Consider the following 17939-nt stretch of genomic DNA (forward strand, 5'->3'; position numbering starts at 1 on the left):
ATATTTTATTATGGGTTGCCTAATGTCTTTGGCAAATTTTCTCCATGTTTTCAAAATTTCCTCCAGGTTTTTACAAGTACTTATTTTTGGGTCTATTTTTAGTTAAAAGTTAAGTTTAAGGTAAGAAACTGTGTTAAATAGTATAAAAACATTGAAAAGATACTGTAAAGCTACATTAAATGTGTTTTTTAATAAATAATTTTTGATGATGACAAATTTTTTTATCTGTTTGATAGACTTTTGTGTCCAATTGAAATTTTACAACTGAACATGTTAAAATAGTTAAAAACTTTACGTTTTTTTAGTAATTTTTGATCAAAATTCCAGGTTTTTCCAGTTTTTTTTTTCCAAACCGGTTATCATTTAAATAAATGTAATAATTTAAATCTGTTGACGTTTAGTGTTTAAAATAATCACAGTAAACATGATTGACAACTTAAGCTGAAAAAACAGCTTTTACTACAATCTTAATTGAGTTTATGGTTATGGTTAAAGTTATGAGTTAATGGTTAAAGTTATGATTAATGGTTAAAGCTAGAAATTTGTGCAGCAAGCCCTTTTAACTTTCATCTTAAACATAAATTACTAAGTGCAAGTCTGACGGTAGGTGTTTTCTAGTAGCATTTAAATTATCTAATATTTGATAAAAAGTAACAAAGTTTGAAAAACCCAAAAACTGAGGTATTTTAAATTGCAGTGTGTGAACATGTTTCAACTACTATATAAATGATTTTAAGATCTATTTAAAAAAGCATTAACTTGTCTGCTAACTAAAAATTTACTACTAGGCAAAAACTTTAAAAAATTGAGGAATACTTATCAATTTATTTTACAAATTAGACAAAACATTTTTTTACAAAATTGATTAGATATATACAAAGTGTTCAAATTAAATCTTAGGTTTCAAAAAATGCAAAATATGCTTGCGTGATAATTCTGTTAAAACTATAACAATTATTAAGTTACCACTGATTAAAAATTATTTAATTTGAGCTGTAATTTTAAATAGTTTGAGTTAAAGTTTAAGTTTCAAGCTTGTCTGTGGGTGTGGAAAATGAGTTCTAACATTTTTAAGATCATAAATATTAGAAAAACTAATCAACTCATTAAAGTGTTACATAAAGAGTTAAAAAGGGCCGCCTCTTTTTTAAGCAAAAAAAGTCTGAGTCGCTAAAAACTAGATTTGTGAAATTATGATGTATTTTAATAACATCTTTTAACTTTACGTCTTTTTATCAGATTAAAAAATTCACTATGTGCATGACAGTAAACAAATTTGCACACTCATAAAAACTCAAATACTGAAGACTATTTGCAGAAATGGAAGTTTACATGTTAATTCTATGTATTCTGCAAAAGGTGTACCTCCAATGGCTCCAATTTACTTTAATTTATTTAAGCAGTTAAAATTGTCAGATAGCTAAGATAAAACTATACAAAATAATGTTTAAACTTGTAAAAATCAAGGTGGACCCTCCCTTATGCCCTTCACAAAATTGGGTATAAAATAGCAAAACATTGGAGCTAGATCACACCCAAAATCAATTTAAAAACTGAACTGAGATCCTACAAGTTATACAAAATTATCCAGAGTTTTTTTTTTCTTTTTTCTAAAAAAAGCAAACTGTCCTGAGTCAGACTGAAATTTTTTTAGTTTATTTCATTCTGTTCTGAGTTATTCTGATTTAATTTTTAGTTTTCAATCTCTCATGAGTTATCTAGAGAAATTTATTTTAGGTTTTCTGATTTTCTTCATGGTGTTTTAGACAAAAATTTATGAAAGGAAATTAAATCTAAGATAAAAAAAACTGATTACATCCATAGTATATAAGTGTTAAAAAGATATTGCAATGCCTTTTTAGATTTTTTATTTTTTAATAATTTTTAAGTTTTATAAAAAAAATTTATAAAACAATTTTTTGAGTTTAATTTAATTCAATTACCTTGTATGTAAAGTTGCTTAAAAAAAATGTTTTTTAATAATTTTTGTTAAAAAAAAAATTTTTTCAATAATTTTTGTTTAAAAAAAATATTTTTTAGATGGTATCAAATATTTAATTTTTTCAGGCTTTTTTTGACAAAGCGTTCAAATTCAAGAATTCAAGTTTAAATATACTACCCTACTATAGCATTTATTATTGTTGTCAATTTAACAATTTAATTTTAACCAAATGATTAGTTTTTAAAGCACTGTAAAATGAGAACTTGTAATTGTACTTAAACTTAAAACATTAATATGAAAATTTCAAACTTTAACATAATCCAGTTTGAGGCTAACATGGTTGCCACTCATCAAGCTGAGAAAAATTTCCTGACTTTTCCTGACTTTTTCCTGACTTTTTACCAAAATTTTCCTGACTTTTCTATATCAGTTTTACTTATATAAATTGTTCACTGAGTTTAATAAAATACTACCCAAACTATTTAATATAAAATACTTAAATTAAAAATGAATTAAAAAAGAATATACTTTAGTAACTGTAAAAAAAGACATAAAAAAGTAAACTATATATCTGTTGTATAAAATATTTCATCTTATCATTTAGTATAAAATTTGTATCAAATAAATATACTCTTATTTACTTTATAAACTTAAGTTACTCTACAAAAAATACAAACAATAAGCAAACTTAATCTTGGCATATACCTCTCTTATAACTTAATTTATAAGTTTAAAGAACTTTGAAAAAGTTATAAAGAGGTAAAGTATAAACATTAACTTGTTACATAAAATACTAAACTAACTGCTTAATTATAAAGAATTCAATTATTTAAACAAAAACACTTTGATTCTAAAATTATGCTAGATAAAATTTGTGTATATATCACAGTTTCACTATGGAAGTGTCCTTGCTACAGATCATCAATACTAAAAAGCTTACAAAATCTGCTTGTTCAAGTAGGGTACTTGTTCAATATATTAATAGAAAATTTTTGCAGTTTTATAAAGGATGTTTTACTAATTTATACCAGGTGAAGGCATTGGAAATAAAATTAAATATTTTTGTAAATTTCTAGGAAAACTTCGGAATTTTTTTCTGACTTTAAAGGACTTTTATTTAATTTTTACCATTTGAAGGCTTTGCAAAACAAGGAATTTCGTAAATTTAAACTGACAAAATCTGACTTTTTTTTTAATCAAATTTCCTGACTTTTCCTGACTTTTTTTCAAAACCCCCCATTTTTTCCTGACTTTTCCTGACTTTTGTTATTTTTTAAAAAATTTCCTGACTTTTCCTGATTTCCTGACTTTTCCTGACCGAGTGGCAACCCTGGGCTAAGTTGTTCAATAAAACCGGATTGTCATTTAACTTTTAGTAAACTTTTGTTAATTAGAATTTTTTTAGCTTAATATTCTTTTTAAACAGTGATTTTTTAATTATTGTATACCCTCAAAACTAATACTGTCATATTATTTAAGGATATTTCAACACATTTTTTTAGTAATAAATACTATGAACATGGTTGCCACTGGTTTTAAAGAATTTCTTCCAGGTTTTAGGATCTATTTCTAGTTAAAAGTTAAGTTTAAGGTTAAAAACTGTGTTAAGTAGCACACATCATTGAAAAGATACTGTAAAGCTACTTTTAATGTGTTTTCTAATAAAAAAATTTTGATGATAACAAAAGATTTTTATCTGTATGATAGACTTTTTGTGTCAAATCAAAAGTTTCTTAGATGTAAAAATTGATAAATATTGCAGGTTTTTTAGTGAGTATGGTTCCAATTTACAGGTTTTTAGTGATTTTTGTTCAAAATTTCAGGTTCTTTCTTTTAATAATTAGTCAAATTCTAGGTTTTTCCAGGATTCTAGGTAAAGTGGCAACCCTGTGAATATGTGGAAACTTACTTTTACATAACTTTTATATCAATTTTTTTTTTCAGTAACAGAACTAAAACTAGATATTTAATAAGATTTATCTTTCATTATTAACATGAAACTTAGTTAGTTAGCAAAACAGAGAGTGAATAATCTTTTAAAAGTCATTAAAAAAAATCATTATAGGTAGATCTAATTTTTTTAATCTTCTTTTAATTTCAAATTCTATGTTTTTTCAGGTATTTTTAGACAAAATTGTCAAATTCTAGGTTTTTCAAGGATTCTGGGTTTTATGGCAATCCTGTATGTAGATATTATATTTTTCTTTATAATTTGTCATTTAACATTCAATGTAACTAACAACTAATACTTTTATGATATCTAAGAGCTGTAAGAGTCATAAAAGATAAAACCTTAAATAGTGTCAATTTAACTTTCCTAGTTTTTTAAGTTTGTCATTAATCATCATTAGATTTACTTCAAAGTCAGTGAAACTTAAATTGTTAAATAGTATTATTAGTTTTTGGCAAATATTAATGACTAAGAAGCTGGTAATGTTAAGAATTCTAAAAATCAACATAAGCTTAAATATATAAACACTTTAAGCACTTTTTTAAGGCAAAAAGCAAGCCTGAGTTACCAAAAACTAGTATGGATTACATAAAACTAGCCTGAGCTCCTGCAAAAATAAAGTTAAATCCATACATGAAATAAGAGTTTATAAATTTTGCTTAAATACTTATAAATATTGTTAAAAGAGATTAGATTATACAAATTTACTTTTATAAAGGTGAATGGTTAGAGAGAAAACGTTTAAAACTAGCTGAATTTTTCATACACCAAAAAAAAATTTAAACCAGCCACACTTATGTCAATCTTAACTTGCTGACTTTCTTTCCTGACTAAATACAGGGTTGCCACTTGTTTATTCAAAAATTTTTCCAGGTTTTTAAAAGTACACATTTTTGGGTCTATTTTTAGTGTAAAGTTAAATTTAAGGTAAGAAATTGTATTCAACAGTATAAAAAGATTGAAAAGATACTGTAAAGCTACTTAAAATGTATTTTTTGTAAAAAAATTTTTGGGGATAACAAATTTTTTTTTCTATATAATAAATGTTTTGCGTGAAACCGAAATTTTACTACTGAACCTGTTAAAATTCTTAAAAATTCCAGGTTTTTTTAGCCTAAATAGTCAAATTCTAGGTTTTTCCAGGATTCCAGGTAAAGTGGCAACCCTGTGAAAATGTGGAAACTTACTTTTACATAACTTTTATTTCAATTTTTTTTTTCAGTAATGGAACTAAAAATAGATATCTTAATAAGATTTATATTTCATTATTATTATGAAACTAAGTTAGTTAGCAAAAACAGAGTGAATTATCTTTTAAAAATCATTAAAAAAAATCATTATAGGTAGATCTTTTTTTTTTTATCTGCTTTTAAACTACTACTAAATAGTTTTAACTTTAGTGCTATCCACAAAATCAACACTAGTGTTATGTTTTCAAATAATATAATAACCCAACAAAAATCTAACATTGGTAAGTTTATGTTTTTTATAAATTTACAAACTTGGGAATACTATACAGATTTCTTGTTATTTAAATAACTAAATAGGGAAATAAAGCATAAAAAATTGAAAAAACTTATGATATAATGTGAGGTTTTATTTACAAAATATGAAATACATTTATGCCAAGGTAATAGTTTTTTTTTACATTATATATGGAGCTTTTACACAATAGTATTATAACAAAATTTTAAATAATTAGTGACTCAAGGAGCAGCTTATTTTTATCTATCAATATTGGTAGATTAATAATATATTGACTGGTACATGAATCTGGGAAAATTCTACAGTCTTACAAATGTAATTTCTTTGTATAAGTGTAACTTTCAGGCTTACTATTTACAATTCTAAGTATAAAATGGACATTATACTCTATGGGTTTAAAGTGTTTACACTTATAATAATTTTTAAATTCGTAAAACTTAGTACCTGAGCTGATTTTTTTTTAATACTGACAAGTTTTTAGATCAAAATTTAAAATGTTCAAAACTAAAATAGAAATAATTTTTTTGTAAACTGATTAATATTATTCAAATCTTAAAATTTTTTTTTTTTTAATCTTAAATTTTCATTTATGTTAAGTTTTAAAACCAGTAGTTTTTGAAAGGAACTTTGTTTTTGACCAAAAACTGTAAGAAACATTTCTACTTAACTGAAAAAATTTAACTAAATAACTAACTACAATAACGTTTGAATTGTTTGATAATTTTTTGCCACTACTAAAAAGTTTTATTCACAAGTAGAAGGAAAAAACAAAAAACTTAAAACTTTTGTGTAAAGTATATAAAACAGAATCTCAAATTAAATAAAACTGTTATTTTAATGTTAAAGTGTTTAATCGGGTAGTAGCAGGGAATCAAGAAATAAAGAGTTATGAATGTTAAATAAACATTTTTTTAAACTGAATCATACTCGAACGATTTTAGACGATACGTTCGTCGTCACAATGTCAACTGTGTGTCGTAAGACAGTTTACTTCAAATTACAGCATATTTGTCAGGTTTATATGAGAAAATCTTCACGAAGCTAATCGAGTATTTCATTTTAAGTTAAAACAAACGACCTTTTTTTAATTGTTCAGAATAATTTATTTCTTGAATTCTGGAAACCTTGATTTAAGAATTAGCTAATTTTTCAGATTAGTTTTTTCATTATAAAAATCTAGCGTAAAGTTTTTCCTGAAATTTATGTTTGACTGTTTTAGTTTTTATTAAACTATCTCTTTAATTTTTTTTTTTTTTAATTTTAAACTACCACAAATTAAAAAAGAGTTAGTAAAATTTATAATTGTTTTTTATTTATTTTTAACTATAACTCAAAATATTAAATTGGCTAAAACAATTAAAACTTTAGATTTTCTGCTTACATATAATCAATTATCTTTATTTTAGATTTAAAAAAAATTAATATTGTTTTATATTTAAATGTATGATAGTTGTATATATGTCTGTGACTTAAAATGAGTTTTTTTCTTAATATTGAACTTTAGAATTTTAGATACTAAATTGTTATTTCAGCAGGCTGTCAAGATATTAAATCCTTAAATATTCTTAGTTTTATTTATTAAATTTGTTTTAACGGATACATAAAAGCTAAAAAATGTTAGTCAAAATATATTGCATAAAATTTAAATCTTTAGTTTTGTATGCTAAACTAGTAAATCCAACTTTAAAATAATAAAAATAATAAACTGTAATAACATGCTTTGCTAAAACAATTAACAAATATCCTAAACTATATATCAAATAAAAAATTTTTTCTTTAGTTCTGCACTTTTTTTTTAAGCACAACATTTATAAAACTAATCAGTTTTAAAATAAAAATCCATACTTAGTGTATGCAGGTAAATATTCTATTGGGTTTTGTGTTGAATTGACCTATGTCAATTCAAAAATTTTTTTCATGATTTTTTATTTGTCGTTATTTAAAACTAACTTTTTGGTTAACTTTTAATAAATTTAGGTTTGTAGATTGAAGACTGCAAGTTTTTCAGTTGTGACTGACTGATGAGTCTTAATCAGGACGAAACCGTCTACCGAAAGTCTGATGATCGAATTGGCTTGATCAAGCATTGTATATTTAGGTAAGGTTGGTTAGGGGTAAGGATGAAATAAAAGCTTTAAAACGTATGCTGACTCAGAAAATGTTATGTGAAACACCTCAACGTTTAAATCAGACCCCATAAAATACGCAACAGCTGTACAGATTCAAACTTCGAAATATGTTAGAAGTTAACTATGTTGAGTGTAACATACTAAATTTAATAACATACTAAGCTTATCGGAATTTATACCACAGATGTTTTTGTGTCAAAACTTTATTCCGACAACTCTTATCGAAAGCAAACAAACATAAAATGTTTACTAAAAACTGAAATGTAAATAACTTAATTTAGTAAAATTAATTAGAAATAATAAATAATTAAAAAACTTAAAGTATCATCTTCAAAAGCTGGATTTTTTAAAATTAATCTAATAAAACCAAGATTTTCAAAATATATACAGATGCATATTTATTTATTGAAGATAATATGTTATTATTTAATTTTTACTGTATTAACGGCAAAAATCAGTGAATTATATGTTTTTTTTCTAATTTAATAAGTTTTACTCATGTAACTTTTTGAATTGTGTGAAAAAAATTCTACATAAACCTAATAAACAAAACTTTAAAATACCTTTGATAAACTATGAACAAAACATTTCTTTAATAAAAAAATGTATTTTTATAAGTTTTTTCTTTCACGACTTGTTTTCAATTTTTAAAGACATAAAAAATTGACCTCTGCAAAATTTCTTTAATTCGTTTCGCATCAACTAGAATAACTTCTCTTTTAGAAGGAATTAAAAAAATTAGTTTTAAGCTTTAAATGCGCTAGGATCTTGGCTTTTTAAGTTCTAAACTTATGATTGTCTAAATTATTTAAAAAAAAAAGAAGTAGTTGTTTACAAATAAAGTTGAACAAAAAATTATAAAAACATTTTAACATATATAATGATAACAATTTTTTTTTACACATAATGGGGAATAGGTATTACTAGTTAATACCTAGTACATATTGATCATTCTAAGTGACTAAAAGAAAAAAGTATAACTTTAGAGTAAATTTTTTGAGCAATTAATTTTATACGAATTAACTGTTATGTTGTATAGATTAACTAATTCTTACAAGTTTTTAGACTAGTCTAACTAAACTTAACTTTATCAAAAGTTTTTAGTTGTTAAAAACACCACAAGTAAAATATAACTACATAAAATTATAAAATTAACTACTATCTTTTCTAATTAAAACTTTTAAATATTTAAAACAGCTAAAAAAATCAAATTTAATTTTATAAAATGCTAAACAAAAAAATAATAGGTTTACTTTCAGTTAATTTATAAGTTTAGGAAAAATTAAATGAATGGTTAAATGTTTATATTTTTAATGAAAATTAAATTAAAACTTATATTTTTTCTTAAAAATAATATAATAACAAATTTAGTAGTATTAGTAGTAGTAGTAGATCTTCTCTAATTGCGAATGATTGTGAATCAAAATCATTTGTAATAGTGTTGTAATATAGTTTGGTTGATTTTTTTTGGTTAGTATGCAGTTTTTATTTTTCTTTCTTGAGTTTCGTTTGTCATTTAAGACAGTAATATGTCTTTTTTATAAGTAATTTCTTCATTTACATTGGTCTATTAAAGTATTTTCCAATTTGTTTACGAAAATTCTCAGTTCCTTTATGTTTCGCTTGCCTTATATTTATGATCCGCCTTATTTTGTTGTTTTGGGCTTTTGAAATTGCACTCTCCATACAAAAAGTCTTTTGTACCCTTCCTTATTCTCTTTGACGGATAAGTCCAAGCCTTTGTCGACGTAGCATCATAAACATGGCAAAAAGTTTACTTCTAGACAGCCCAATCGTTTCCTGCTCATCCAAAATAACACAATCAGCTTTCTCGTTTAACGTATGTTGGAGACATATCTAATAGTTTATCTTTTCCGCCTTATGTTGTCCATGATTTAATTCCGTATAGAAGTGTACTAAGAACACAAGAAAACTAGTGGCTAACCCTCGACTCACTTATACCTTAGTCTTAATAGTGAGACTGGCGTTTGCATACGAATTCTAAGGCGAGCAGAATTGGTGGATGCACTACCAGTTTGTCTGTCTATATATTTGTAGAGAGAGAAATTACTGCTTGTTTTCTTTCAAACTTTCTAACCTGTTCTAATTAGTGCTTTTATATAGTTATGTTAGTCGTTGCGGTTGTTTGTGCTAGATGTTTTATATAGAGGCTGATGGTGAGTGCAAAATCAGTGCCTGCATTTGCGAAGCAATCCATTAAATATAAGTTATGATTGGATGTTTGCTGATACTGCAAAACTGTCTGCAAACAGCATATCTCTAATTACAGTTTGAATACTTTACCGTCAGTTTTTGTATGCAGTTATATAACTTATTCTGCTGCAACAAAACTTAAAAAAAAAAGGAACTTCAATCGTCCATAGTTTGAACTCTATAAAATCAAAAACTTTGGAGAGTTAGTGTTCTGATGAGAGAAAAGATTAAAGTTGTTCTCTGTCCATTTTTTAATTTCCTTGTTATTCTGCGTAAGTATCACTTAAAAAAACAACTTTTGAGAAGAGGTTTTTTCTTGGACTGACCCTAAAGTTTTCTTGATGTTGTCATATTTTCCACAAAAATTTCAGGTGTCTGCAAAATTTTTTGAATTAGTACAATCCGAAATTAGTTTGCATATTTTCTGGCTTTTTGCTTACTTTCATTCTCTAGTCTTTATGGTTTTCTTATTTTGACTTTCAATATTTTTTTCTAGACATGATCTACTCTACAGTAAAGGTGTACATGTTAGTTTCACAGAAAAGTTAAGAAACACTTGTTTTTTTTTATTGCATAATAACTTTCAATAATTAAGCTGCTTCGTTACTAAAAAATGTGAACGTATAGTATATTTTCGAACACAAGCTTTATTAAATAAATGTACTCTATAAATTATTTACTTTGAATATTGGTTACTTTAAAACAGCTCAAACATTACTTATCTAACGGTTAAGTTATTTATAAGGTATTTAGCCAAATTTAAATTTTAACTTATTTGTAGATTGTATTTGAGTATAAATATTTCTAATAATTATATTTTAGCCAATTGTGTATTTTTAAATGCATTTTAGAATAAATAAAGGTGTCTGTAGTCATTACCCTTAAATTTTTTCTTTAACAGTAAAAACTAAGTTATAAGTTTTATTGCAATAAAAATACTCGGTAAACTAGCTACAACATTTTCGTTAACAGTTAAGATAGAACATTTAATTTAAACTAGATGTATATTGTTTATCGAATGAAAAAAAAAGAGCGCTCAAAATATTTGGTACTAGGACCTGGTGCACGAAAACAACTTTCGGTTATCGAGTCGTACACCACAAAGGTACCTTTTAACGTCATGTCCAGGATAGAATGATTTACGTACTTTAATACTGATGTATTAAATAGAAAACAATAACAAGAATGAAAAAATAAAACTTTGAATATTTTTTTATAATAAGTTATAAATTAAAAAAAAAATTAATAAGAGTATTCAATTAAAAAAAGACAGCAATATTAACATCTTTTGTGAGTTGTTTAAAGGTATTAACTTGTGTAGAATTTAGAACAGTTATAGGTTTATTTTGAAAATTTAAAAAAGTATTGCTTCAAATCTAAGAATCAATAAAAAATCATACACTACTTGTTTAGTATATTTTTTTCTAAAACATAAAAAATCTAAAGTATTTAACTAATAATTGCGCAAATAATTCTTTTAGAAATTGAAGCGGTCATTAGAGATTTAAGTTGATTTTTTCAATTTTCTCTAAGCTAGCTTTTGTTTTCAAAGAATACATAGCTCAAAAAAGTGCAAAATTAATAAACTATAAGTTATTAATTTGATTACAAGCAAATACAGTAATACTTTATTAAAATTTTTCTAATACGCATCTTAATATAAATTTATGTGGTTTTTGAGTTTGTTGGTTTGAAATGTACATAAGTTTTTTTTGTAATGTATTTTGAAAGTATTCTGTTGACACAATTTTTTTCAAAACTATTTGTTTTACCATCTAAACGAGGTATTTTTAAAGACAAAGTATATTTTTTTTGTGTAAGTTTTAACATAATTAAACAAAGGTATAAAAAATAAGTAAAGTTTTCAATTGAGTTACGAGTTTTAGAATTTCAAAAAATAACTAAATTATAAAACAAATAGATGCTTAATAAAGTTTATCATTACATACAGTCGTAATCAAATATAAAAATCTTAGGTAAAATAAAAATTAAGTTGATAAAGTAAAACGTCTAAAATTTTTATATCTAAGTTATATATTCGAGATTTCTATTTCGAGAAACTTCAAAATTAATAGATCTTAGAACAAGCAATAAAAATGTTTATGTTCAAATATCTGAAATTTTTTCTGCAGTTTTTTTGTAAAATAAAAGAATAAAACATACATTTGAAATACTCCTATTCAGAAAATAGATTAATATTTGTGTATTTCTTAATTTCAAAGGGTTTTTGAAACATACGAACATGAAAGGAAACTTTAGTATTTAAAGCGATAGACTTTTAAGTAAACCTTAATTTCTCGAAATATATAGTTTAATAACAAACAAAAATTAATTTAAGAGGTAAATTAAGTAATAAATTAAAATATAGAAATACCGTAGGAAAACAACAACTTTATGCTTCAAATGATTAAAAGCAAAACAAACAAAATAAAAAAATATAAATAGTTTTTAGCATAGTTAAATAATTTTTCGAATTATGCATGCACAATGTTAGATTCTGTTGTATTTGTATACGTACTTAAAAATTAAATTACAGGTTTACTAAACTACTAAAATATACAATAGAAAAATGAAAAAAAAAGTTAAAAATAGATTGTAATATGACAAAATAAATCAGAATTACATAAAGATTAAAATGTATTTAACTTTTAAGATAAAATTAAAGTTATAATGACTTAGAGTATATTCTTAAGGGTTAATAGTTTTACAAAAAACACAAATGTAACAAATTCTAACAAGTGTTTAATTTACAAAAACAAATTTATATATTTTAGAAGTGTAAACCTTAATCTATCTATTAAAATTTAAAACAACTTTGAAAGACTATATATAATTAAGTTAAACTAAACATGTTTTTATTATTAATATAAAGTAATTTAAAAAAACTTCTAAAGTACAATCTCATTAAGTATAAGTTTTTATATTACATACAAGAGTGAAAAACAGTATTAAAGCTATTTTTACAACAGACATACTTTAGCAAGATACGTTATCCTGAAACAACTACTATTTCAATATATTTTTATTTCCCTATGGAATTTTAGTTAGTTAAAAAAAATAAATATTTTAAACTAAAACGCCAAAATACACAAAAGTCAAGCTAAAATAATAATTTTTTTTTAGTTTGCTGTGTTTTGTGTTGAAAAAAAATTATATTCTTTGTTAAAAGTGTTGTCACAAAAATTTCCATTTTCACACTTTAAAATATATTCAGACATTTTTTGTGCTGCTTCATACCTAACAACTTTGTATGTAGTATATTTTACTTTTTTATAACTTTTTAAAAACAAGTCTAGTTTAGTTATTAAAAATTAGCGTTTAAAACAAAACTTATTTTGAAAATTTTAAACTATTAAGTTACCTAATTTGTAAATAGTAAACTAAAAACATCTTTTAAATAACATAGTTAGCACAATATAACACTTTTAAGTAAAATAAAATTTACTTATTTATTTAGATAATAAAACATAAACCTTTGAAAAAGCTGTAACAAAATCTTTTTTTATTGACAAAAGCTAGTGCTTGATAGTAAATTGTAAACGACAACAAATCTAACGATACGAAATAACGTATTAATAATGTAATTGACTTCTTAATTACCAAAAACAAGTTCAAATATAGTCAATAATATTTTATTTTAAATGTAGATAAGTACAAAATACTTAAAAATTACCGAATCAATAGCTTTAAATTACAGATTAATTATCTTATTAACCAAATTAGAAAGGTTACAGTGTATCAGGAAGGCTTACCATCACAAAAACATTGATTGATGATAAAATGAACAATACTCGCCGCAAATAACCTGCAAACGAAACGAGTATTAAACCTCATTATCAGATAATTGTCGGCACTAATATTTGCATCCGACGAGTAATAACTTACACCAGCACCGACGCCAGCCAGAAACCGCATTCGGTCTGGACTTTAGGTCTGAAAACTTGACATGCAATGCGTTTAAACTTGATAGGCGTTGAAACTTTTCGTTACTCGCACAACGAGCTACTGTTTTCAGAACAACGTAATTAGCAAAGTTAAGCCGCGCAGCACTAAACGGTCAGCGAAAAACTTTGCTTCGCTGCTAATTGATGTAGTTAATGAGCTGCTTTGCTCGTTAACTGTAATTTGAATTCGTAAATTAACTGCCTGTTGAGCAACTCCGGTCGCATTCTTGCAAAAAATCATTGTCGATCTCCCTTTTGCATGTTGTAATTACAGCGAGCCACGACACTGGACTTGCGAGTTTTTTTGGGATGCTTCCAAGCTCATTTAGCAAGCGTTTAATTATTTTGCTTTAAATTGTTAGCTTTTTGCTAATTAAAAAACTGCTATGTGGTGGTTTAAGTAACGCGAATTTGCGTTTGTGTTTTTTATTTGTTTTAATTTTATTTACAAAAACATACATCTAACACTGAATTAACTAATAAATTTAATTCGTAAAGACCAGACTAAGTTGCAATAATGGTAAAAATATGTTGTATAACGTAACAATTTAAATTTAAAGAGTCTAATTATTTACATGAAAAATCTACAAAGATGAACACAGATTGCTTATTTAACTAGTTCGTAAACAATAGTCTGTACAAGTTTTTGAAGCTTAGACGTTTAAAACAAATAGGTTAAGTAATAACTTTAAAAAAATTGAAAAATAAAGTTTAAGTTCACGCATTTAATCTTAATTATATAGAAATTATAAGGTTTGTATAACAAAATTTGGTAAAAAAATATGTTTCCACTTTTTGCTGAAATGTGTTTGACTTCTTCAGTTCGCTGTTTTAATAGACGCTCGCTGCCAATTACAAAGGTCGCAACAACAACAAGTACTACTTAATCACTCAAATTATAACCACAATTACGGCATAATGATGAGACGGCACTGCTCATCTAATTGCAAGAAACCCTCAGTCTTGCAGGCGCCGTTCTTTTTTTCGCAGGTATTAACCCCGTTCCTGACCCCTTAATGTTTCTGGCGTGCGCTCCCACCGCTTCTTTGGTCCGGATATCTGCCTTGACTCTTGCCGTGCCCCATGGAGCAGCGATGCGCCGCCGAGAAGCGGCTAATTGGGCTTGATTGCGATGTTGGCGGGGGATGCAAGGAGCGAAACGGGCGACCGCGATCGATTTCTGGCCCGCGTCCAGAGTTAATAACAGCGAAAGCGTGAATTAGCGAGCGGTAAAAGGGGCAATAAAAATAAATTATATTCTTAGCTCGCGAACAAAACAAAGGTTCAAAGCGCTGATGAGGTCAGAACTTCAACTTTAAGTTTGAAACGAGCAATTATAAAAGTCCAACAGCGTTATTATTAAAACCGATTACAAATTGCAAAGCTGGCTGATAATCTTAATCAGTTACAAATACCTTGAGATTAACGCGCTGTTGTTTCAGTTCTTTTTTCTTTTTAAGTGTAATGGGAATAAAAGAGAAAAGAAAAAAGCGCAGAGTTGCTTCTCGCGAGCGAGTTTGTTTGTTTCAGTTGGCGTTCGAGTTAAGCTAAGTGTTATAAAAGTTTAAAAGTATTTTATTTTAGTTTGGAATAAGCTTCTGAAATGAGTGTAGCCGAATATTTAAGCAATGCCTACCGAATTCCGTTAAAAAGACCAGTTGACGACGACAAAAGTAACAAGAGCAACCAGAAATACATAAACGAAATAACTTATGGCTCGGAAAAAACAAAAGACGAAAGTAAAATAAGCTCTTTTAGTATCGAAGCAATTTTAGGTAAAAAAAGCGAAGAAGACAACCATATTAGTTCTCCAAGAAATAACTTAAAAGAACTAGAGCTCGAAAAACAAGATGCAGCGATCAACGAAAAAATACCAGAGACTAAAAATATTCCAGGAATAGTCACACCGAGTTCAGCGATGCAGCTTTACCTGGAAAGAAGCTACCAAGGGCCAGTACCGCATCGAGTCAACCCTTACAATCAAATGATCACACAGGCAGCACTACCTTACCACCTTTTGCCTTACCTGGGTAGACCGATGCTAGCTAATGCGTACCAAGGTAAGTACAAGTAAATTTTGAAGGAATTTAGAATAAATTAAAGAAATTTTATAACTATTTATTAGCATAAAAAACTTTTTAAATTATTTTAGGCTAGCATTATAATGACAATTAATGAAACTAAAAATAGAAAATCTTGGATTTTTACAGTTTGAAAAGCATATTAAATTTGTAATTGAAACTAGTTTTGAACCTACAATTTAGCTTAAAAAATTAAAGCTCATATAACTATGTATATTAATTTTATTACACATATGATTCTCAAGAGAATTAAGTTTATTTTGTAAAGCAGGTTTTTCTGTCGTGTTTATGAAATCATTATTAAAGAGCAACTATGCGAACAATAACTGTAAGAATTACAACAAAGGAAACTAAAAAAGTGATAAAATGTTAAAGAAAGCTTAAAATTATAAAATCTAACTTTCCACACAAAAAATAACTAAAAACTTAATAATTTATCAACAAATAAGGTATAATGATATAGTTTTCAATGCGTAGTATGAACGTTTAATTCAAATATTTATGATTTATAAAACGCTTGGATTTGAAAAATATGGATAAAATCTTAAAAGGCTAGGCTTTAAAACTATTAACTTAATAACTTGCATATAAAAATAATAAAAGTATTTTGTACTGCTTACAATTATTATATTGGTTATTACTTATTATTATGATTATTTTGATGAATCAATGATATCACACGCTTATCTAAACTTTGTCACCTAAGTTATAAGCAATTCGATATTTCCGATTCGCAAATTATCGTGACTAGCATAGCAATAACTATGAGAAAATATCAGTTTAAGTAAGTTCCGAGAACAAATTTGAAACCTAATTAACCACATTTCAATTAGAATTTTAAAAGTTTAAATATCTATATATTATTGCCGTTAAAAATATTTGACATTTTTTTTGATACTTTGACCTCTTGTAAAGTGTCATAAAGTGATAAATAACCAAAAGACAAAGTTTATACAAGTTTTAGCTCTTTTGTAAAACTAATGTTCTATGTCTTTAGTTAATTTAAATAAGATGTGGGCTCAAGCTGCTGAGACAGAAAGCAACAAGTTATAGCGAAATCTAACTGGAAACAGAAACACTTTTTTAGAACTATTAATAGGAGAGTTTTGAAACTTTCCTAAAAAAGCATTACTTAATAAACTTATAAAGTCTATCATTGTACTTAGTTGAAAACCAGAAAACCTACAAACAATTTAAGGGAAATAACAAAAGCACATCTTTTATTTTACATAAAAATAAGTCACATACTTTATTTGTCTATAAAAAACTTGCACTTTCACAGCCGCTGTAGCAGCGTACACCAGCTCGCTACCAGGTCAACTCGACCGCTTCCACAAGATAGCAGATGAAAACATGTTCCTCGCCACCCACAAGCACCATCACCCCGCATACTACCAGCAGCTTGGTGAGGGGAGCAACAGAGTGAAGAGGGTGCGAACCGTGTTCACCCAGAGTCAGATTGAGAGGCTGGAACGGGAGTTCAGCAAGCAGCATTACATGATCGGCACTGAGAGGTTTTGTCTCGCCAGGCAGCTCAATTTGAACGAATCTCAGGTGATTACGTTGCTTAACGTCACAGCGACATTTTGTAAAAACTCGCCTGCTTAAAACTTTGTAAAGCTTTGTTAGAAAATTAAAAATGTGTTTTAATCAACTTTTATGCAGGTTAACTGAAACTTAAAATATAAACTGTTTAAATTTAATAATATATTCACGTATAACATTTTCAGGTCAAAGTTTGGTTTCAAAACCGGCGTATCAAATGGCGTAAACAGCAACCAAAGTCCCATCACCGTCCAAACAACTGCACGTTTGTTGCCCCCAGCTCGACCAGCCCGCAGTCGTCCGTTGACATGGAAACCGACGACAGCGGAGTCGCCAGGCAACAGCAGCGCAATTAAAAGGGCGTCAGTGAGCTGGATTAGCACCCCACAGGCAGGGCTGGCATTTGAAGTTGAAAGCGCGATGATGTTGGTGGGCTGATTGGCGATGAAAACGTTAAGGTCAGGACTTAAATGATTATGTACGCGCTTGTTTTCGAATTAGCACAACTTACATTGGGCGTTTGTAGCTGCTTAACAGCTTATTGTTAATACGCGAGCATTTTATCAACTGTAAAACTTCTTGCTTTTAATTTCAAAAGATGACAGCTGCTTTTGTTGAAATGTCACAATACCGCTTTTTAACCAACTA

At 26.8% G+C, this 17939-nt stretch overlaps 1 protein-coding gene across 1 annotated transcript; it reads left to right on the forward strand.

The window, feature by feature from the left end:
- Positions 1-15217: 15217 nt before the first annotated feature.
- On the forward strand, positions 15218-17939 carry LOC145838604 (uncharacterized). The gene is made up of 3 exons (XM_082946223.1): positions 15218-15725; positions 17029-17300; positions 17477-17939. The coding sequence occupies exons 1-3, from the start codon at positions 15269-15271 to the stop codon at positions 17645-17647; spliced, it is 900 nt and encodes a 299-aa protein (XP_082802349.1). The 5' UTR covers positions 15218-15268; the 3' UTR covers positions 17648-17939.

This window comes from Thalia democratica, chromosome 6 (assembly GCF_965202585.1).
Source record: "Thalia democratica chromosome 6, ktThaDemo2.hap1.1, whole genome shotgun sequence".
In the NCBI taxonomy this organism is placed as follows: Eukaryota; Metazoa; Chordata; class Thaliacea; order Salpida; family Salpidae; genus Thalia; species Thalia democratica.

What these genes read in the sequence shown, in the direction of transcription:
- LOC145838604 (XM_082946223.1), top strand. Translation starts at nt 15,269, where the DNA reads ATGAGTGTAGCCGAATATTTAAGCAATGCCTACCGAATTCCGTTAAAA. An exon ending in GCTAGCTAATGCGTACCAAG is followed by an intron (nt 15,726 to 17,028) that starts GTAAGTACAAGT and finishes GCACTTTCACAG; the next exon opens with CCGCTGTAGCAGCGTACACC. An exon ending in TCAATTTGAACGAATCTCAG is followed by an intron (nt 17,301 to 17,476) that starts GTGATTACGTTG and finishes TAACATTTTCAG; the next exon opens with GTCAAAGTTTGGTTTCAAAA.